Source organism: Stegodyphus dumicola, chromosome 7, assembly GCF_044657685.1.
Source record: "Stegodyphus dumicola isolate Sdum_Otavi_A_Nest chromosome 7, ASM4465768v1".
Classification (NCBI taxonomy): Eukaryota; Metazoa; Arthropoda; class Arachnida; order Araneae; family Eresidae; genus Stegodyphus; species Stegodyphus dumicola.
In genome coordinates this window covers 161,527,416-161,551,054 of record NC_140774.1, presented here as the reverse complement: position 1 = coordinate 161,551,054, position 23,639 = coordinate 161,527,416, and the positions used below count along the sequence as shown (strand labels likewise).

The 23,639-nt window shown below is 32.7% G+C and overlaps 1 protein-coding gene across 4 annotated transcripts in view; it reads left to right on the top strand.

The window, feature by feature from the left end:
* LOC118204138 (putative fatty acyl-CoA reductase CG5065) overlaps positions 1–23,639 on the top strand; it is a 160,979-nt gene that overhangs the window by 92,200 nt on the left and 45,140 nt on the right. For all 4 annotated transcript variants that reach the window (XM_085821002.1, XM_085821000.1, XM_085821003.1 and 1 more), the window contains exons 6-9: positions 2,831–2,903; positions 6,811–6,917; positions 11,083–11,260; positions 16,646–16,690. In XM_085821002.1, coding sequence (XP_085677128.1) covers positions 2,831–2,903; positions 6,811–6,917; positions 11,083–11,260; positions 16,646–16,690 — 403 coding nt within the window. The remainder of the gene's footprint in view (positions 1–2,830; positions 2,904–6,810; positions 6,918–11,082; positions 11,261–16,645; positions 16,691–23,639) is intronic.

Below are 23,639 nucleotides of genomic sequence, written 5' to 3'. Positions count from 1 at the left end.
GGCTATGGGTAATCCTCTCAGTCCGGTACTTGCTGACATTTATATGCACTATTTTGAGATGAAATTATTTGATAAACTATCTTTTCGTCTTTGGATTCAGTATGTTGACGACACTTTCGCACTTTTTGACGGTTATAAAGAGGATTTATCCGAGATTCTATCTATTATGAATTCAATTGATCCAGCCATCCAATTCACTCTTGAAATTGAATCCAACAATTCCCTCCCCTTCCTTGATATTATAATCTGAAATGAAACTGATTTTAGCACCACTGTGTACCATAAACCCTTTGCAGTTTGTTTACCACCCCATGCTAAGTCATGCCACCCTGTTAAGCAAAAAATGGCTTCTTTTTACTATTATGTATTCCGCGTGCTTAAAGTTTGTTCCTCTGAATCTTTGCTTACCAATGAACTTAATTATTTGAGAGCAGTTGCGATTGACCGTGGATTTTCTCCCGTGATTATTGATAAAGCCGTTAAAAAATTTTCAGATTCCCATCAAAGAAGACATTCCACTGTTAGAAATAATATTAATAACCTTGTCGTGCTTCCATTTTATCCTTCTGTTAACTATAAAATTGCACGGATTCTCCAGAAATTCAATTTTCAAGTTGGTTTCTCCCCTATTAATAAAATTCACCCTTCGATTCTAAAAGATCGCATTTCTGTCTTGAATTCTTGGGGAATTTATAGTATATCGTGTCAATGTGGTTTAAGATATATCGGCCAAACGAAAAGAGCGTTGAAGTTTCGTATCAAGGAACATGAATCTTATGTCAGAAAAGGTGAAATTAACAAGTCTTCAATAGTGTATCATAGTTGGACTTTTAATCATAATTTTGATTTTGGATCTGCAAAAATTATCCAAAAGGCTTCTTCCATGGGTGAATTGGATTTTCTTGAGGCTTTTCACATTCACAAAGATTTAGCAGGTTTAGTTAATAATTTGAAGTCCAATCAAGTCCTTCCTAATGCCTTTAAAATTCTGCTATCTTAATTCAGTTATTTTTGCCGATAGATGGCGTTACCTCCTCACGTTTGGTACTACCAGAGGTTATAAAAATCCGTTCAGTGGTTGCTTTCCATTATTTGAAGTTCAGATTTTGAGCGTAAGGTGCATTTGCCCCTTGCTCCCTATTTTAACTTCGCTAATTTTTCATGCTCGATCAGATAGCCTGGCTCAGTAAAAGTAGGGGGCCAGTGCAACTCTGATTAAAAATCTAGTTATAACCACGTACAGTGCTGATAAGGACCACGTGTTTCTGTGACTCCTTTATTTTCTTCTTTCTAGGTATTTCTTTCTCCTGATGAGGAGGGACCTTTAGCTGCCCTCGAAATCGATTGAGTGTTTCATTATACCTACGCTAAATATAAGGTTGTTTTTACTATTTTGATTATAGATCATCAATTTAAATTCAATAAGATGGCATGCAGAAATTATACTATTAAAAATACAAAACTGTAATTTATGAAATAAAAAGCAATTATGATCTAAAGAATATCAAAATTTACAAAAAAAAAAAAAAAAAAAAAAAAGCTTAATATTTATTTGCTTACTTTAGTAAACATTTCTTTCAGTGTAAGTTGTTTAAGTTGCTTTGTTTTTTTGTGCTAATACTTTCTTTTTAATTCAGTAAACAAACTATAATTTCTTGTTCAGTTACAAAGTTCCACTGTCCAAGTCCTGTAATTGCTGTGTCGAGAATACTGACTAACTTGTCAATTGCAATTTTTTTGTTTTCAATAACATTCTCTATCACTTTCTTCACTATCAGAAGAGCGCATCGGTAAACGCTTTACTGGCTTTACGCGCATGCGTAGCAGACACGTGCATCAAACATGCATGCATAAGTTTGTGGCTTTGAGAGGTCTGGATTATAGATCATTCCGGATTACAAACTATGTACCGTACTTAAATTGTTACACAAATGTAGCACTTTGTGCACCACGAGAGACTTGTCGAAAATAGTCCTGAAATTAAACACTGTAAACTCTGACCTTCAATATTTTACGGCTTCCTTTTCTGAAACGAATAAATGGACAAAGGTTAGGTTGGGAGCAAGTGTTAGTCACTTGATTTTCTCGGAATTCATGAAAAGGTTTTCAAGAACTGTAGCACTCTGTGCGCCACCTGTGTAACTAAGAGTTAATTTGCTTATTTGTCCTTTTTATTTTAAAAATAGTAACATGCTTATAATAATCTTCGAAGTATGGGACTTTAAAATTAATTTCTATCATCTAATTCTTGTAGAATGCTCATGACATGTTACCTTACGTGATACAGAAGACTTTTACCCTTTTTACTTTTTAAACGTTTTTTTAAATTTTGCAAACCAAACCACTAATTAACCATTAGAACTTTTCAGCTTCTCTGTCCTGCTAGCAGTCTGTCCTTCATGACCCTTTCTTACTTCAAATATAGAATAAAAGGGGGGAAATTACCAGTTGTTAGCATTGAAGAACAGGTGCTCATTTGTTGCACTTGAGTTGTACATATCTGCTTCAAGTATGTTTTGTCAGTAATAAAGAGGTTTAATTGGCTATGACTGTAGGTATATATATATTTTTGCACCAATTGTGTACAATCGTGTTTCTCTCTAAATTATCATTACATATTTATAAATATGAAATTCAGTAACATTCCTTTCTTTCTCAATTATACACAGCTTGTATACCAGAAAAAGGAAATCAATGCATTTTATGAATATTATGATAATCGATGCTTTTTATGAACTTGCACTGTTTTAAATTTCTTTTTCTGTCAGATTCTTCATTAAGATTATAACTTTATTTATATGTTCCACATTTAACATATTTTTTGTTGTAGACGTTCAGTTGACATGAATGTTTTGGGTACCCGAAGGTTAGTTGAACTGTGCCACAAGATGACTCACTTAGAGGTTTGTTGATTAGCTATTTTATATTTTGTATATGTTTTTAATTATAATTGATTGGAGCAATATATGAGTGTAAGTTTATCTGAGTAGTTGTTATATTATAATTTTATTATAAATGTGTATATATATATAATTTAACAAATATTCTCTATTCGTATAAAGCTAATATATATGTAAGGTAGCTATTTGTATAAAGCTAATGCATATATACAGTGTCTCAAAAAAGCGATGGGACACTTGTGCTTTACAAAAGGAAACTGCAATAAAATAAATTTAAAAAACATGTAAAATTTTTTGGGGGTGTGTTTCATACTTAAATTTAGTAACAATAATTACATAACATACATTTTCTCAAAATATTAAAATATTAATTTAATAAAAATGCAATTGTTTAGAACGGAGTAGAAAATGGCTCACTTAAGTGATGGGACACTACGTACTATGCAACAAAAATAGTCTGAAGTAAGCAATAAAAATATCTTTTGGGGTATTTATTTTTACTCTAAAGCAATTGCCAATAATTTATAAAATCGTCTGCAGTATTTCTCTCCAGTTTGTTTTGGAATTTTTGTGTTTTTTAGCTCTGTGCTGCCATGAATGCTAAACGAAAAGAAACTTTGCCTGAAATTCGAAAATTAGTTATTAAGTTGCATATCGAACGTGGAAATTCTATTAGAGAAACTGCTGAACCCGTTAACCTGAGTCATTCAACAGTTTTTAATATCATTAAACGATATAAAAAGAATCATATGATTCAGGATAAAGAAGACCTGGCCGACCATCAAAAGCTATCCAATGGACTAAAGCAAATTATCGTTCGAAATATTAAAAAAAAATCCAAGAATGAGTGCTCCCAAAGTTGCTGCTGATTTACAAGCATTATATGGAGTAATTGTTAATCCTGAGACTATTGGAAGAGTAATTCGATTTGCTGGATATCACGGTAGAGCAGCCAGGAAAAAATTCTTCGTGAGTGAAAAGAATAGAAACCTCAGACTGGCTTTCGCAAAATCCAACATAAATAAGAATTCTGATTACTGGAATGAAGTTATATTTGCTGATGAGAGTAAATTTAATATATTTGGTTCTGACGGTAGAATTTTGATGTGGAGAAAACACAGGGAAGAATTTCGCAAACAGAACTTGGTGCCAACAGTAAAACATGTTGGAGGAGGAGTTATGGTATGGGGCTGTATGTCATCGGCTGGAGTTGGTAATCTTGTTTTTATTGACAGTATAATGGATCAGTACAAGTATATTGACATTTTAAATCACAATTTGAAATCTTCAGCATGAAAATTGAACCTTCATAACGATTTTAAATTCTACCAGGACAATGACCCCAAGCACAGTGCTTTGAACATTAGACTCTGGCTGCTGTATAACTGTCCTGAAATAATAAAAACATCCCCACAATCTCCACAATTAAATCCCATAGAGAATATTTGGCAAGAATTGGGAACAAGAATTCGCAAACACACCATTTCTTCAAAACAACAATTAAAATCGGTGCTTCAAGAAGAATGGGGTAAAATCACTCCAGAAATCACAAAAAAATTAGTCGAATCCATCCCAAGAAGATTAAATCACATTTTAAAAGTAAAAGGAAATCCAACATAATATTAAAACCTTTTAAAAAGTAAAATTTTTGGATAAATATTTGATGGAAAAGTAAGCGTCCCATCACTTAAGTGAGCCATTTTCTGCTCCGTTCTAAACAATTGTATTTTTATTAAATTAATATTTTAATATTTTGAGAAAATGTATGTTATGTAATAATTGTTACTAAATTTAAGTATGAAACACACCCACAAAATATTTTACGTGTTTTTTAAATTTATTTTATTGCAGTTTCCTTTCGTAAAGCACTGTGTCCCATCACTTTTTTGAGACACTGTATATGTATAGTAGTATAAATTAATGTAATTCACGAACTCGCCCAATCGGCCGATGGCTTAATTGCAGCTCCGGATAAACAAACACACTGTGGTGGAGGCAGACCTGCTGTTATTGATTTCTTTATTTTTAAAAATATTAATGCTCTGACTTATATTGAGAGCATGAATGAACTTTCTTTTGACCACAATCCAGTCATGGCAGAGATCAGCATTAATAGATACATTACACTGCATGGAAGATTCCTGATTACCAACTGGGCAGGGTAACAAAGCTCTAGACAACACTCAGTATGCTTTTCTGCACATAGATATGAGGAATGAGTTGGATGATTAGACTAAAGAATTTACGAATAAGTTACACTCTGCAGTCACTAAAACAGCAAGGAAGATTATATAAAAATCGTACCATAAGAGAATTGATTACAGAAAAGAAATCATGCTCAGAAAATCCTGGCAAAGATGATGATGTTCGCATGAGAAAAGAATCATGAATAGACTTAATCACAAGGTCAGGACCCTTATCAAAGAACAAGCATGACTGGACCAGATATCACTTTCAGCAGATGATTTCCATCTGAAAAGTTGTTTCTAAGTTTAAAAGACGTAACACAAATATTCCGCCCCATAAAGATCCTAATGAGATCACCTACATCAAAACTGAGAAAGCTAAGTCGCTAGCAAACCAATACACATCTCAGTTTTGCACTCATAACATGTCCTACCCACAGACAGAAGATATAGTGTCATTACTCAATACACAATTTTTCTCAAGAACACCTAGGAACAACATCCCTGTTGTCATGCCCTTGGAGGTCATTAGATCTATCAAAAAGTGAAACGATCATAAAGGTCGGCGACTGGATCATGTCAGCAATAAGATAATTAAGGAAATTTGTGTGAAGATTATTTGCACTTTCACTAAAGTTATCAACCTTATGATTGAGCTCGAACATTTCCCAACCAATTAGAAGACTATCATCATTACCCTGATCTTGAAGCCTGGAAAGAACCAAGCTGACCCGTGTGCATGTCGTCCAATTAGCTTACTATCCAGGCTTAGCAAAGTTGCTGAGACAGTGATACTCCATCGTGTTAACAGCTTCAGAGATAATAATAAAATCTTTATCCTACAGCAGCATGGGTTCAGAAGGAATCACTCCACTACTCACCAGCTTTACAGGGTGATGGAACTTATTGCACAAGGACTTCAAAATGACAAAACCACTGGAGCACTCTTTCTCAGTATGGTGAAAGCATTTAATCGCATATGACTGCTGGGGTTACCTACAAATTAATTACTCTGGGGTTCCCAGATTACATCATTAACAACATTAATTCGTATTCTTATGATAGATACCTCTTTATTGGCTATAACTCATATTCTACATGCAGGAAAATCCTCACAGATGTCTCGTAAGGTTTGTTCTTTGGCCCTGTCCTCTTTTCACTTGATGTAAATGATATCCCACAATTACTTAACACCACGCTAGCCATGTATGCATACAATGCTGCAATCCTAGCTCAAAATGCATCTCTGCATTAAGTCACATAGTCACTACAAGAACATATATATACAGTGGAGTCCTGGCTTATCAAATGGAAAATAAAAATGAACGTTGAAAAGACTGAAGCAGTTCTCTTCACTTGAAAAAGTATCAGTGTGAGCGTCAGTATGAACAATACCATTATTCTGTGGACGAAGCAAGTAAAATACCTGGGCATCATATTAGACCAAAGAATCCTTTACATTACATACATTATTAACAAGTTTTGGGCTTGTAAAATTTCACTGTTTCCCTTAATTTCCTAAAACTTTGTTCCGCTTATTCAGAAAATACTGCTTAAACTGCTTTGTTTAGAAAGGAGGAAATTTTTATAATTTTGCCATTATCAGGAGTATATGATATCAAAAGTTTGTGTGCACATAAATTTGCTATATGTATTTTTTAAGAACATGTGTTGTATATTAATATAATTTTTGTATGGATAGTAAAATTTAGTAATTTTTTTAGGCATTAATACATGTATCAACTGCATATTGCAACTGTGACCGGGAGCAAGTTGATGAAGTGGTATATCCACCACCAGTTCCTCCCCAAAAGATTGTTGATACTATTGAGTAAATATATTTCTAAATCTTCATTGTAAAGTATTTCTGTGTTGAATATTATGATGCAAATGTTTATTTATATTTTTGGACAATTTATGATATTTAGATCTTTGTTGATGCACTGCCAATAATTCTATTGGCACCTTTTTGCGATAGGATACATTTTTGTCTTGTGCAGGTTGACAAATCAAGTTTTTTGATTTCTTGTGGTTTTAGTTTAGCAATTACATTGAAAATTGCATCAAACAGATTGCTACTAGCATCAGTGCAAAAGAAATGATGCAATGCATGTATGTTTTGGCATCAAGCCGTCTGAAGTTGCATTAAAGTAAAACCGAAGCCATGTTAACTTCCCCTTGAGAGCAAGTCTGGAACAAGCTTCTCAGATTGGCCCTGGTATCAATGGGTGTCAACTAATACTTCCTTAATACAGTTTATTAAGGAAGCTTATTTCGTATTCTGTTACTGATTTAATTAATCAAATGATTAAGTTATTAAATAGTTAATATATGAGTATTACTTGTAAACTAAATAGAGTATCGACATTTAGAAGACCAAGAGAAATTTTGTTTCTATGGAATGTATTCTTGACATCTTAATAAAGATTTTTAAATTGGGTTTTGCTGAGCAAGAACTAGTTTTTAATCCTGTATTATTTTATGTGTGGTTTCAGCTACATCAGACAGTCACTGAATGTCGTAAAAAATATCTAATGAGTTTTGTATCTTTTCTTTATTGTACTGACTTAAAAGTTTGTTGTAATTTGTAAGAAATAAGTATATATGTTAACTTTACAGATCTTGTTTGTCATCTTCATCATAACATAAGAGCAATGATATTTTTAACCTATAATTTTTTTAATTGCATATGAAAGTGATATAATATTTAATTGTATCATTACATCATTTATTACTATACACAATTTTACGTTATTATTAAATGATGAAGTAATGGTAGATACTTACATTTTGAAATGGGTTGAAATGCTCAAAAGAGGCATTTACATGAGGTGCTGCTTGACTTTTGTATTAATCTTCTGTTTCTCATTTTTTTGCATGTAAGCCTAATGGAAATATTGGAGAAAAATTATGTAACTCGCAGAGTTATTTTGAAAATTCCAAACTATGAGCTCCAACGTACAGAGTATTTCAGAAAGGAATACATTTTACTTGCTTGTAAAATTATTATTTCTTGTAATCCAAAAACATCTTATATATTACCTGATAGGTAAAAGAACCAAAAATATAATTTCTGTTCTGTATGCTAGCTGAAAATAGCTGCTATATATTTTCATATAGAAAGCCAGAATTTTTAGCTAATTTTTTAATGCTGAAGTGTGTGGGTGTTGGTTTACATGGCTAGTTCAAAATTATTTACAAATAATCCCCCAAAATATTATAATTTAAATAATTAAGGAAATATTTTTTTCATTTTGTTTTAGCCTAATATATTGATGAAATTTATTTATATCATTGTCTGGCTGTGAAGTTTCTAGCAATTCTCTGAAGCCTTTACTTGAGAAATTCTAGAAAAATGCATAGCAAAAATGAAGAATCGTATACAGTCAAAAGTCGTTAATCCGGACTCGTCGGGACTTCGGCGATTCCGGATTATCGATGTTTCCGGATTATAGATCATCAGTTTAAATCTGGTAAGATGGCATGCAGAAATTACAAAATTAAAAATATGAAACCGTAATTTATGAAATAAAGAACAATTATGATCTAAAGGGTATCAAAATTTACAAAAAGAAAAAGCTTAATATTTATTTGTTTACTTTATTAAACATTTCCTTCAATGTAAGTTGCTTCATTTCATGTGATAATACTTTCTCTTTAATTCTATTAAACAGACATAATTTCTTGTTTAGTTACAAAGTTCCGCTGTTCAAGTCCTATAATTGCTGTGTTGAGAATACCGACTAATTTGTCAATCGAAATGTTTTCGTTTTCAATAACCTCTGGGTCACTTTCTTCACTATCCGAAGCGAATTATAATGACGAGGAACTTGATTTAAATCATATCAAAGACGGAGTATATCGAGATGAAATACTACACTTAGTACGGAATTATAAACCAAATAAAATAAAAACATCTGCTCTGAAGATAAGGATAGTGCTGACAGATCAACTTCCAATCCGCAGCGTGAAATTGATAAACAGATTTCGGATTTCAAAACATACTTTCGCTTTGTAGATACAAATTACATATTAGTAAATATATATCGGAAATTCTATTCGACATTATCTTTCTAATCTATCATAATCTAATAATGACGTTTCTGCCCCCACCCCCTCTGCCGCAGAGCAGCGTGAAATTGATAAACAGATTTCGGATTTCAAAACATACTTTCGCTTTGTAGTAAATATATATCGGAAATTCTATTTGACATAATCGAAAGTTCAAGCTTACTTTTATAAAATTGCTCTAACAGTCTGCAAAAAATAATAAGCCGGATCCAATTCGAAGATTAAGGAACAATGCAATCTGCAACATTAACTGAATTAGATAACTTTAGCTTAGCGTATAACTCCGTTACACATTAAACGCGCATGCGCACAAACATATTCGCAGCTGTAAGGGTCTTATGCGCTCTCGTAAACGCCTGTGCGCATGCGTGAACGTGTCCGGATTATAGATCATTCCGGATTATGGGTGTCCGAATTAACGACTTTTGACTGTATTGCTCATAAAAACAAGCACAGCTGAGGGGAGTGAATGCATGAAGATGGTTATCTGAATTGAGAATCACAAATTTCACTTGTTATTGCAAAAACAACGAATAATACGCATGCTTCAAAGTTGAGTGATTTAAGAAAGAGAAATTAATGATTCAACCCTTTCAACAGTGCTCCTATGCCTATTGTTGGAAAGGAAAGCGAATTGGCAGCTTGTCCAAGGTCTAGCCATACTAAACAGTCAAATGCTCACACTTTTGGTGATGTATACAGCTGAATTTGTAGGGCAAATTTAATTGGCGGATTTTTTGCAACAAAGTCATATAGCTTATACATAGATTAACTCAAATTCAGAAATGTATTATTGTATTTGGCTGTTGGTTGGGTAAAGAAGCACAAGATAACCATGAGCAATGCTCTTGTACTGCCAGGTTTGACACCTTATGATTTCCCCCCCCCCAGTGTAAATTTGCTTAGGAAACATTAATAAACTACATTCTTCGTCATATTAACCAGAATACTGATAGAAAGTTCCTGCTTCTGGCATTCCATAACTGTTGAGCAGCTAGAAGGCTTATGGTACAAAATAGCCTTTCCTTTGAGATATGATTTATGAAAGATGCACATATAAAAATAATAAACTTGTTAGACATTTTTAAGAAACAGTTAAAGCTGTTATATTTTTTTGTGCAACCTTGTCTCTACCTCCTAGCAATATCCTTAGAGACTGAATTGTTCCCAGAAGAGAAAATGTGGGTCTTTAATGACTGAGCATTCTTTGCCACTTCCATAATTATTTGATAAATGATGTATGAAACTTTATTATAGAAGTGGATGTTGCTGTAAGTAAAGTGCTTCATGCCTTCAATTCCTGTTTGGTGCTTCACAGTTTTTGTGCTGTGTGCTCAGTTCCTGTTCTGATTAATCTATGCTACTATCCTGATAATGAAGACTGTTTGGCTGTTAAGTGGTTCATTTGGCAAAATGCTGTGGAGTCATTGCCATTTGTTATTGCTCCAGTTCCTATGTGAAAGAATGAGAATTCTGATAGAAGGAGATAGTGAATCCTTGAAAGTTCATGCGTTTGAAATGAGTAGGAAGCTTCTTGTAAACATGGAATAAAATGGATTCCTAAAGCTGTAGATGCTCTTTCTTTTTATTGCTTCTTTTCTATAGAAATCAAATTTTTTCCAGTATTATAAAAAACTGTTTTGACTTGAAACATTGAAACTGAACTCTGTTAAAGAAGTTTGTGAAGGGAAAAACTTTCTGTTAAGTCCTTGGCATGCAACTGGATAAGATTTTCCCATTATTTGCATTTCAGAAACTGATTAATGAAATGAGGTCTGGATAGTAATAATTAAGTTTGGTAATTTCGTGAAAAAATAACTAGATTGATTAATTAATACATAAAATATCATTATTTTTTAAATATATATATATATATATATAGAAGGAGTTTTACATCCAGTATATTTAATATTTTATTATTGCAGATGGATGGATGAAGATTTGGTGGGAGTTTTAACACCTCATTTGATAAGGGGCAGACCTAATACTTATACATACACAAAAGCATTAGCAGAAACTCTATTGGTTGAAGAGAGTGGGGCACTTCCTGTAGCTATTGTTCGGCCATCAATTGTAACTGCTGCGTGGAAGGAACCCTATCCGGTATGACTGATTCTCTTAATTTCATTATTAAAAAAGTTACGTATTTAGAATGCATTATTTTGAAGTATAATTAGATATAATTATAAAATGTAAATTATGTATATGTTTTTGTCCAGCTTATAATACAGTCAAAAATTGTTAAACCGGACTCGTCGGGACTTCGGCGATTCCGGATAATCGATTTTTCCGGATTATAGATCATCAGTTTAAATCTGGTTAGATGGCATGCAGAAATTACAAAATTAAAAATATGAACCATAATTTATGAAATAAAGAAAACAATTATGATCTAAAGGGTATTAAAATTTACAAAAAGAAAAAGCTTAATATTTATTTGTTTACTTTATTAAACATTTCTTTCAATGTAAGTTGTTTAAGTTGCTTTGTTTCATGTGATAATACTTTCTCTTTAATTCTGTTAACAGACATAATTTCTTGTTTAGTTACAAAGTTCTGCTGTTCAAGTCCTATAATTGCTGTATCGAGAATACCGACTAATTTGTCAATCGAAATGTTTTTGTTTTCAATAACCTCTCTGTCACTTTCTTCACTATCGGAAGCGAATTATAATGACGAGGAACTTGATTTAAATCATATCAATGACGGAGTACATTGAGATTGAAATACTACATTTAGTAAGGAATTATAAGCCAAATAAAATAAAAACATCTGCCCTGAAGATAAGGATAGTGCTGACAGATCAACTTCCAATTTATTGCGCGCCGCAGCGCTTCTCCCCTCCTCCTGCTGCAGAGCAGTGTGAAATTGATAAACAGATTTTGGATTTCAAAACCTACTTTCGCTTTGTAGATCCTTTACATATTAGTAAATACATATCGGAATTTCTATTTGACATAATCGAAAGTTCAAGCTTACTTTTATAAAATTGCTCTAACAGTCTGCAAAAAATAATAAGCCGGATTCATTTCGAAGATTAACGAACAACGCAATCTGCAAAATTAACAGCTTAGCTTATACCATCCGTTATACATTAAATGCGCATGCGTAAATGTATTATGTGCTTGCGCACATGCATATTCGCAGCCATAAAGGTCTTACGTGCACGCGTAAACGCCTATGACGCATGCGCAGAAAGTTTGTAGGTTTGAGGTCCGGATTATAGATCATTCCAGATTATGGTGTCCAAATTAACGAATTTTGACTGTAGTTATGCTATGATTGTGTGCCCCCCCTTTTTTTTCAAAAACTTTACAATTATTTTATATCAGCTAAAGATTCACTATTATGTAGTTTATTTGAAATGCATTGGTAATACACATGAGTTTGGTTCAGTTATATAATTTTAAATATTTTCTTTGTGAGTAAAATATATACTTATTCATATGTAGACCATTTAGATGAAAGAATTTTTTAGAGAAATCTATCTCCTGAAAAGAAGTGAGAATATGTTAAAAAAATTATTAGAAATTTTTTTTTACTTAATATAAATGTAATTATTTAGTGATTGAATGACAAATTTGAAGTGCATATAAGTTTAATTAATTAGTTACCCTTTTAAGATGCATAACTTCGTAAGATTTTAATGCAATAAGTTACTTTAAAACTTCTTCATTAACTTTCTTTAAAGAATCAAAATGAAAATGAACATTAAAGAAAAATGTTTTTAAAGGTAAAATTTGTAAGTAACTGCACACTACCTTTAACCCATTTACATATTAGTAATTGCTTCGAAAGACCAAAATACTGCTGATTTTACAGCAAACAACTGAAGTAAAACTTACACAAAAAGCTGCAAAATTTGAAATAAAGCTTTTTTGGGGAGGCAGATTTTATTGAGTTTGGTCCTGTTTTGTATCAAACTAGAAAGAGCCCCAGCCAGCCAGCCCCCTGTAATTCAAATTGTGTGTGTTGAATGAGAATAGAAATTTTTACTTGTATAGTCTGGATAGGTAGTGCTGCTTTATTATAACTTAAATTTTCAATTTTTCCATCCCTTGTACCTCCTTTTCATCGCAGAAAATCATTTTCGATGTTTTGAGCAACTTTGCCAATATAAACTCGAAAATAGTACACTAGAGACTGAAAATATACTAATTTAAAAGCTGCCAATAATGCCAATAATTTGAATCCTTGCAGACTGTCAAATATTAACAATGGAATATAGATGACTATTGCGATTTTTTTTTTTGTTTGTTTTTGTTTTGTGTGTGTGAGACAGATTTTTTCACATTCAATGTTGAAGCAAGATACAACATACTGATAATTATCACTTTTATTACTGTCACTAAACAAAACTTACCGTAGTTACTAAATTGTAACAATACCTGAAGTAAAACTACAATAATTAGAATTCTATAAAGTTTAAATAATTAGAATCAACAATTATACCTAATAGCTTCCCATACCAGAATGCCAGGCATTTGTGTGGTATGACGCTTAATAATACACTGTGGGAGCAGATGCTCCCCTCTGTAATATCTGACATGTACTCTTCCATCAATGCTCCAGATTGTAGAGAGATCCCTCGGATACAACAAAATGTTGCCATAGGGAATGCTGCACACTGTGTTTCTGTGCCCATTGAAACTAGAGGCGTCTGTGATTCAGCTACAGGGAAGTCCTGCATAGAATTCTTGCACTAGTTTATACTGCAGCAGATGGCGATGAACCGTGAAGCTAAACTGCACAATACCTATAGCTGAGCTTCAACCTTGTGCTAACACATAAGAGGACGCTGTATGATCTGTTCAACTATGTGAATAAGGCATCTGTTATCCCATGCCATTGTGCTATTACATGCTCCACTGCCAGGATTTCACCTTGTTTGGTTCTGCTCAGTCCATTCCTTCCAAACAGACATCACTCTTGTGACATTATGCTGTGTGCAGACTGTGATTGCTTAACATGAAAGTCCCCCCCCCCCCGCTTGTATACCGAAGACATGGCCTCATTTGAACTGTGTTAGTTGTTGGTATCTCTATGTTTTGTTGGTATGACACCCTCCACTGTTGACGAGGTATATTGCTGCTAATTAAATGTTCACTGCAGACGGATGATAAACAGCTTTCAATGCAACTTTACAATCCTTTATATACATGGAACAAACAGCCAGTTCTCATTTCATGCATGTGCAATCGCTTTGTAATTCTAATCGTTTGCATGTCTTACCTCACCTTACATTTCCTGTAAGTTTGGCTAAATTTGCATAATTTCCGTAATGGTGTTGGAATTTTTACAAACATTACTGTATATATATTTTTTCTGCAAAAGTCAGAAATTGATTTTATATGCTTTTTAAAGATTTATTTTTGACTTATCTCCCTAATTTTAAGTCTGCCTAAGTGTACTAATATTTTATATACGATCTGAAAACCGCAAAATTCTAAAATCTGCACAACTTCAAATGCATAGATTTCTGGTCTTCTACTGATCACCATATTACTTTACTCTCTGTGTTCTTTATATATGCATAAATAGATATTATAATACCTAATAATACAAGGTGTGGCTATTAATATCCAAAACTGACGTCACAGCATGAAACCGACCACTCGCCCGAGAGAGGTGCTGTTGGTATCTGGAAAGTAGTACATCTGCACATGCTCCCCGCAGCTTACATGAGTTGTAGACACGAACTTGGCTATGAAAGACGCGTGGAAATGTATCTGGTGAAGTGTTGTTGTTGAATTGGGAAAGTGGTGTTGTGGAAGTGCTGAAATGGAACAAAGGGTGAACATCAAATTCTGCTTTAAACTGGGCAAAAATGTGACAGAAACACATGCAATGTTGAAGCAAGTGTATGCTGAGAAAGCATTATCCTGTTCCCGCACATTTGAATGGTATGGACATTTTCGGGACGGCGATGAAAGTGTTGAAGATGACGGCCACACCGGGAGGCCGATTTCCATGTGTACGCCTGAAACAATTGAGAAAGTTCGCAAGCTTGAAACAGCAGATCGGCGACTGACTATTCAAATGCTGACCAGTGAAATGAACATCAACAAAGAGGTGGTTCATTAAATTCTGCCGTAAGACCTAGGGAAAGGCAAAGGCGTGTTCCATATTTGTCCCGCACTGTTTATCGGGCGATTAGAAGTAAGTCAGAATGAACACATGTGGTGAACTCATCAACAAAGCTAAATCTGTTTTCCTGGATTCGATAGTGATGGATGACGAATCGTGGTGCTATCAATACGACCTTGAAACCAAGAGACAGACAGAATGCCAGTCTCCCAGCTCCCCTAAACAGAAAAAAATTCGATTTCAAAAATCAAAGGTCACATGTTAATTGCTTTCTTTGATAGTGAAGGATTTATTCATCATGAATTTGTACCACCACGTACTACTGTTACAGGATAGTTTTATGCAGAAGTTCTTGCACGACTCCGACAAAGAATTCACAGAGTACGTCCCCATTTTCGACAAAATGGGAGGTGGTTTCTGTTACATGACAACGCTGCCTCCACATTGCGTTGCCAGTGAAAAGGTTTTTTTGCCAAGCATGAGGTTGTGAACCTGCACCATCTGCCATACTCTGACTTGGTCCCCACCAACTTCTATTTGTTTCTCAAACTCAAAACTATGATTAAAGGAACACACTTTGTAGATGTTGAAGACATCAAGAAGAATGTGACGTTGACATTGAAGAGCCTTCCGAAAGAGGACTTTAAAAGTTGTTTCCGCAACTTATACAACTGAGCACAGAAGTGTATTATGACAGATGGGGATTACTTCAAAACATATTAAGAGGTTACGTTTTTCACATCATCTGTTCTGGTGTCTTGGAAATTAAAAGCCACACCTTGTATAATAATTATTAACACATATTAGCTCAATGCATAATCCTGTTGTAGTTTAATAGTTTGTAAAGACCTTTTGAAAAGACACACTAGATTAAAAAAAACTTGAGTCTTTATTATTACTGCAAATGATAGCAGTTTTTAAGAGTGAAGAAAGTAGCTTGGGATATTTCTAGCAGAATCCAAAAAAACATTGTTCTTTGAAACAAATATTGCAGATCCACTTCTTAAAAATCAGTATCATCTGCTGTCACCAAGTCACAACTTCAAAGTTGCAACACATTTGGGTAACTCTTTCAGTGGGCAAAGATTGAAATGGTTTCAGTACTTAAACTGACTAAATAGGCTTCAAACAGCATGTGCTATTGTATTTATATTCTTGCTGTTTTTTTTTTTCTTTCTTTCTTTAATTTTTTGAAAGACAGTGTTTATAAAAGCCATTTTTAATAGTAGAAGTATGTTGTTATACGTTTGTAATTTTTAAATAATTTCAGTTTCAAAATATTGAAATTTGACATCATTGAATAGTGATAAATTAATATATTAATAGAGCATATGTTATTCTTCTATACATGCTGCGTTTTTGTTCAAGGCATTTTAGAGTAATCTTACATTTTTCTTTTAGGGTTGGGTTGACAATTTTAATGGACCAACTGGTTTGATAGTTGCTGTAAGTGTTGATTTTACTATTTTATTTTGGAAAATAAATTGTTTTCTCTGTGTATATGCAATACAAATTTCTGCTTTGACATGAAGTTATCTCTAATTGTATTAGACAAATGTAGAAACTTTATTATTTCTATTGTGATATAGTAAAAGGTAATTATTTTTTAACTTAAATTTTATTAGGGATTTATTGCACAATTTAAACCTCTAACTGCTCAATTTGTGGACCAAAATTGCTTCCAAAATTTTTTTTTTTCATATTTTAAATCTATATATATTGGAGAATTGAAAAATGCACTTTTTCTTTCTAGAAAAAAATTTTTATATAGATTTTTATCATGAGAAACTAAGTTGCCAGAAAAACCAATTTCAGGTGTTTTAACCAAAAAAAAAAAAAAAAAAAAAAAAAAAAAAAACTTTTTTTAAAAATAAATTTCAGTCAAATTACAGTTAATTTCTATTTATTGCATAATATAAAAAAGTAAAATGTATAAAATTTAAGAAAATTAAAGCGCTGAGGGAAAAATACCTTAGAAAAGCAGTTTAGCATGATAGAGTTCAAAACAGGGATCAAGGCAAAGTCCAACTTCACAGTCTTTGCACCAAATTCAATAAATCTAACTAATAATCAATCTAATTATTAATTTAATCAATAGATCTAATTAGTAATTCAATGATTTAATTAAATAATTAAGATAATCGCTGAACGTTTTCTAGCAGCCATTTCTGTAAGAAAAAAGTGAAGTTTGAACGCTAATACCATGTGTCTTCAAATGATGCAATTTAGTGGACAACTAACGATATATTTTGGCCAAAATAAAAACTAAATGCCTAATACTGTATATAATTTATTTCAATGGTTAAACGGGGGGGGGGGGATCCATTCCTCAATAAAGGAAGAAAAACATATGCCTGCAGAAATCGTGGGCTGAGCAAATTTTGCTATAGTTTTTGAGTAGCATTTTTGGATGAGGAATTTTTGATTTGCCCGTGGAAATCGTGGGATGATGAGCCAGAGGGTTAAATGCCACAGATATGAACCTAAAAAGTATTGACGCATTCTCCTAATCCAGATCATGTCCATCAGTTTATCAAGGCAAAAAAGTAGAGAGCTGTGTATGTCCTTGGCCAAGGTATTTTAGGTGACACTAATGAGTTTGCTTTGTTCCAGTTTAGATGGAGAACCTCTGAAAGGCGTTCTACCATTCTTTCCCTACAGTTAGCTTGTTGAGGGGCTTCTAGCGTGGCTGTATTTTAAGTGCTTCCATGCCACAAAGATATGTATTTACAAACATCCATGAATTTAAATTCTGTAGTAACAACATTTGTTCTTTTAGAAAGGAAAATCTGTTCTTGGAAGCTACAGTGAGGGAGAACTTCATTCTGGAATTTTAGATTTTATGCTGGATATGTGGGTGATAAAAAAAATTACAACCATCTTACTGATTTTGAAAATAAGTACTAAATTATTGTTATCTGAATATCTAGGTCTAGGCTTTAAAAAAAGTATTGATAGTTTGAGTTGTTGCAGATAGCTGCCTATATATGCAGCAAGTTATAAATGCAAAATTCCTTTCTTGTTCACAAAGGATCAATGTGCACGAAATGAATATAGCCAACTTCAGATTTACCAGGGCCCCACCAGTGATTGTGTTGCCATGACTGCTGATTACTGGTATTTAAAGCGGGTTTTGAACCTAGGTAAATAGGTTGGATCCGTGCTTAATTTTTATGGCTTTCCCTATGCGGAACATGAATACGAGCCAGTTTTCTGTCGAAAGTCCTCCACAGAGGCAATCATGTGTTTTGCCACAATCATGTGTTTTGCCACATTAAAATAACTTATTTACCAGTATAATAGTGGAAAGTCAAGCACACTGAATTTGGAATTATGGTTAATCTGAGGGCAGTTACAGAAATGGAATATTCTTTCCATATGGAAATAATCCATATTGCAAATTTGAGAAAAATATTTTTAACAATTTACCTGTATTTTCTAATAGTGTGATCTGGAGGTTCATTGGTTACTTGAATAAAATCAATTAAAAAAACAGGCTGTAAATGGCTAAAAAACATAATTAGAAATGAAAATCTAAGTTTTAAAGGGCATTAAAGAACATCAGTTGGTAGTAGTTTGAAACAGAAGGTAATTGACTGTACTCTTGATTTATTTTAAATGATTGAACACTGTATTTCTTATGAATTGTTTAATAATGTTTACATATTCCAAATTATGCACTTATGGGAATAAAAACATTTCCCAAATACTAGGACATGATCTGCTATCAGTGTTGTTATTCCATGGATTTTTCATTTCTTTTTTGTACTTTTTGTAGACGGTTTGGGTTTATGCTAAAGGTTTTGTGACAGAAATTTTTAGCTTTCTGCAATAAACACACAAACAGTTATAATTTTTTTCAAGCAGGGCTAAAAAAGTTCAAGTTAAAAAAATAAAGAGGTAACCAAGAAAGTTTTTAATCGAGTTAAAAAGAATTAGTGCTGGGAATTTGTGAATGCTCTTAAACCTCCCTGGCCCTTATAAAGTATCCAGTAAAGGTGGTTAAAGGCTTTATTTCTTGCACTTTCAGCCATAAAGTTTAAAAAAATAAGGAAACGGAATTTTATGGTAACAGTTTCATGACTGGGGCTAAAAGGAGTTCTCTGGATACGAAATCAAACTTTTTATATCATTCTCATAGAGCAAAAAGTGCAAGTAATATAACAATATAATATTTTATAATACTTTAGTAAGCCAAAGGCAAAAAAATCTCTTATCTTTATTTGCAGAGAAAATTTTCAGAGATATTTCCAATTACAAGTTTTTTGAGGCTAGCTAAAAAGTGAATAGTGAGTGTTTTGTTTTTTGCCCAGTTGTTAAATAAACTATTTATTACCAAACTGAACAGTTTATATTTTACACTTGCTTCTTAAATTTGATAAAAGAATTTTGAATTTCAGTCGGTAATAAGTGTAGAAAAATTATCTGTATAAGTAAATTTGCATTCAAATAACTAAAAATTAAACTCGGTGGCACAACAGTCCTAGTGGGTTAAGGCCAACATCGCCCCAATATCTGTTTTCTGGACTGTGGACTCTGGGGTGCGTGAGCATATGCTCTGAACAAGTGGTCAGCTTGCCACAGGACCTCCAGTGTTTAGTCCCGATGTGAACTTGGTTCTCATTTTATTGACTCACTTGAGGGATGAAAGGCCGGATCAACCTTGCCCAGCCTGGGGAACGAACCCCGGACCTGTGGTGCTGCTATGGGATGCACTAGCCACTGCACCATCAGGCTTTAAATTTGCATTCAAATAGCTGTGTGAATTTTGCTGGTTAAGATATAGATAAGATATATTTAACTAAGTAAAACATAATGAACATATTATTTGGACATCAATTAATAACTCTGGGTTCTGTAAATGTAAAGTTAACTTTTTTTAAAATAGAAATTATGGTATTGCTATATAAGTGCTGAACTGCTTCAAATTGTAAATTTGTTTCACATAAACCCGCTCAGTACGAGCGTGTCATATGTGCATCAGCAGCGAACATTACCTCACGGCTGGGTGTGTCATATTTGAATCGCCATTTAATTAATTCTACCGGACAGGCGTACATTTGACTTTTGAGATAGAACACTTAATTAACATTTTTTGTTGCCACTAGATGTAGCTGTATGCCTGTTATGGGGAAATATATCAAAAGTTAAGTAAGTTTACCTTTATTCCTATGCAATGATTTTTATTTTTGGTATTTTGTTTCGGAATGAGAGTGAGATTTGTGGGTGGGTGCTGAGCAATGTATTGTCTCTTTAACTGCGTCATTTGATATAAAGAAATGCACGTGCTCTCGCTGCATTGAGGTACTTTTTATTTTTGTGATATATAGTGGGGTAGACGTTCTATCATAAGAGATTTTTATTTATTACTCTTATATTTTTCCTTTTTTTTATTACTCTTAGATTTTTCGTGCTTTGAGATGAGCAATTTTAATCGTCAGCGAAACCTTTTTTTAATGGCAAACGAAAACAGTATCTAAACTAGTGTTGAGTAATGTAATGGCTCTTACTGCATCATTTTATATAAACAAATGAACATGTTCTCTCTAGAATACTTTAAATTTAGTTTATTAATTTTCTTATTTTTTTTTTTTTTTTTTTTATCCTTTATAGTGGAGTAGATGTTCTATCATTAGAGACTTTTTTATTACTCTTTGAGTTTTCTGGCATTGAGACGAATATTTTGTATCCAATATTTCGTATCGCTTAGTGAAAGGTTTTTTTTTTTTTTTTTTTTTTTTTTTTAAATGGCAAAACAAAAGCACTTTCTGACCATAGAACATATACAAATGCTAAATGAATAAAATTTGCTGAGTAAAATAGCAGCAGATATTATCTTCCTGTGACATTTGCGACGTTGGACTTTGCGTACAACCATGTTTAAAAAAATATCATACATTGTCTCATTTTGAAACATTGCTTACTTTTCGTTGTTTGCTCATTGAATTTTCATGAAAGACAGTTTTACTATTCTTAAATTTTAATTGTGTATTGTGTTACACAATTAAAAATTTAAGATAATTAATTAATTTAATTAAGTTAAATAAAATCTGAGATTGTTTGGATATTTTTCCATATATATTTATTTGTGGGATAAGGGGAAAATTATATTATTATAGAATGAGTATTTTATAAAATTTTTAAGTAAAATATAATAATAAAGGCTTAAAATTAATTCTCACGACTACCTGAATGTTCTCCTAATGTACCCAAAACTGGAAAAATTGGATGACAAATTTCATTTATACGAATTTTTTTCCAAAGTTAGGCTTAGCAGCGTAAATTGCCCGTCCCCACAGGACGATGCATCCGATTAATGCGCCGTCCCAAGAGAACGCTTCGATAACAGAGGTGCCCGTCGTGAACGGGTTAAAAATAATTCATTAGGTATTCAGGTAATGTAATGCTTCAAGTGATAAATACTACCAAAAGGTAAGAATCAGATCTCTTTAAAAGATTTGTCTTACAGAATGAATAAGAAATTTAAAGCTTGGTATTACGTGTTAGGCTAATTTGGGGAGTATGACACTTATAGTCCATAGATATTTGGTGAAAGTTCGAAAATCAAAGTATAGCAGTTAACATTCTAGAGTTCCTCACTTTTGTTCTGTCAGTTTAAGTTTCGAGGAATTTAGTTGAAATGCTAAGCAAATAATCGCTTAAGTCCAAGAACAGAAACGTAAACTCAAGAAGGGGGAATTACCTTTTATTTGCTCAAAATAAGACTGACAGTTGGCCCCTTTCTTAGGGACAGCAAAGTGTCCACTTGGGCTTAAACTCAAAATGTAAGAAATAAGAACTAACTAATGACTAACTAAGTGATTTAGTCGAAGCTAACATAATGCTATAGTAGTTGGCCTGTAATGTTAAATTAGTCACTATCAAAAGGCATGTAATATATTCGAGTGTAACAGCTTAGAGAGATGTAGTCCAAAGGCAGATGGGTGCTACTTATGAATCTTAAGTCTGTTGAACTTGACTTAAAATCTATTCTCCTACTCATTTGCATTTAACACGATTCTAAAAACTCATTGTGGTAGGGAGTTGTAAGTTGAAGCTAGATGAGATAGGAAAGATGCATTAAATTAAAATAATTGTTATAGAATTAAAATATACCTTACAACATCATGAAAAATGGTTTTAATCTTTCATAATGTAATATTGAATCGTAGTTTGTTCAGAGGCTAGTTTCTGAATCTCAAGAGGTAGTCAATCTTTCAATTAAGTTGTGTGAATTTATAATAATTTTTGAATCAGTAGGATCAATTTTTAATGTAGTATCTATTAGTTACATATCACAGCATATTGAGAATTGATCTGAGAAGCTTGCTCTGCACAACTTTAATTTTTCTTTCTATCACTGGGAGTTCTAATAAGCGAAGGCAGAGAAACTTATAGAAGAATATGGATAATCATTGTTTGATGAATTTGCATTTTAATTCCTATTGCAGACTTAGATTTCCTTCCTAAGGCAAAAATGCGCATAAACACTTCATTACTCTGGAAATAACATATTCCGTATGATATGTGAAGATTAATTTGTTGTCAAGAATTGCTTCTAAATACTTGACTTCATGTGGAGTTCAATATTGCGGTTATTGATATTAATTTGCTTTTTAATGTTTGAATTTCAATGTCTTTTGTAAATCGCTGTATTGCATATAAAGGTACTGATTTTTATTTTCTGCACTTTATGCCATTAATTTAATTTTCTAAACATAAATAAAATTAGATGTTTTTTATTTGCAGAAAGCTGCCATTCCTAATGCCAAAACAGTTTTCATAAAATTCAATATCTTATTTTGAAAAACTTGGAATTGTGTGCATAAAATCATATACTTCATCAACATTATGTGTATATATAATGTAGATTTTTAATACTGTTATGATTTTTATATGTATTTTATTGATTAATAGTGATGATTGTAAATGTTTTTAATTGTAATCTTTTCATTGTTAAAGACATATTAGCCGGAATATTCGTTTTATTTCAATGCGGTGTATTTTTAATTCAGAATTTTTGAATAGCATGTTATTTTTATTGAAGAAATTTAATGTATGTTGCACAGTCTAAATCATACACTGTCGAAGTCAAACCCCACTGTAATGAACTGTAAGGGATTGAAAGTTTGGTTTGCTATATCTGATCTGATTTAAATGGGAAAAAAATTACCTCACAAAATGCTGTAAAAATTTATTGATGAGTGGCACAAAAAAGAAAGACTGATTAGCAGTGCCATGTTTCTCAAAAGAAGTGAATAATGCTTTCAATTAAAAAATCATATTAAGAGTCAATTGCATCATTATTATATGTAAATGCTACTTATTCCCACCAATTATGTTTTCAATTTCACCTATATTGATGATTTTATGTGATAAAATTATTTAGGTTAAA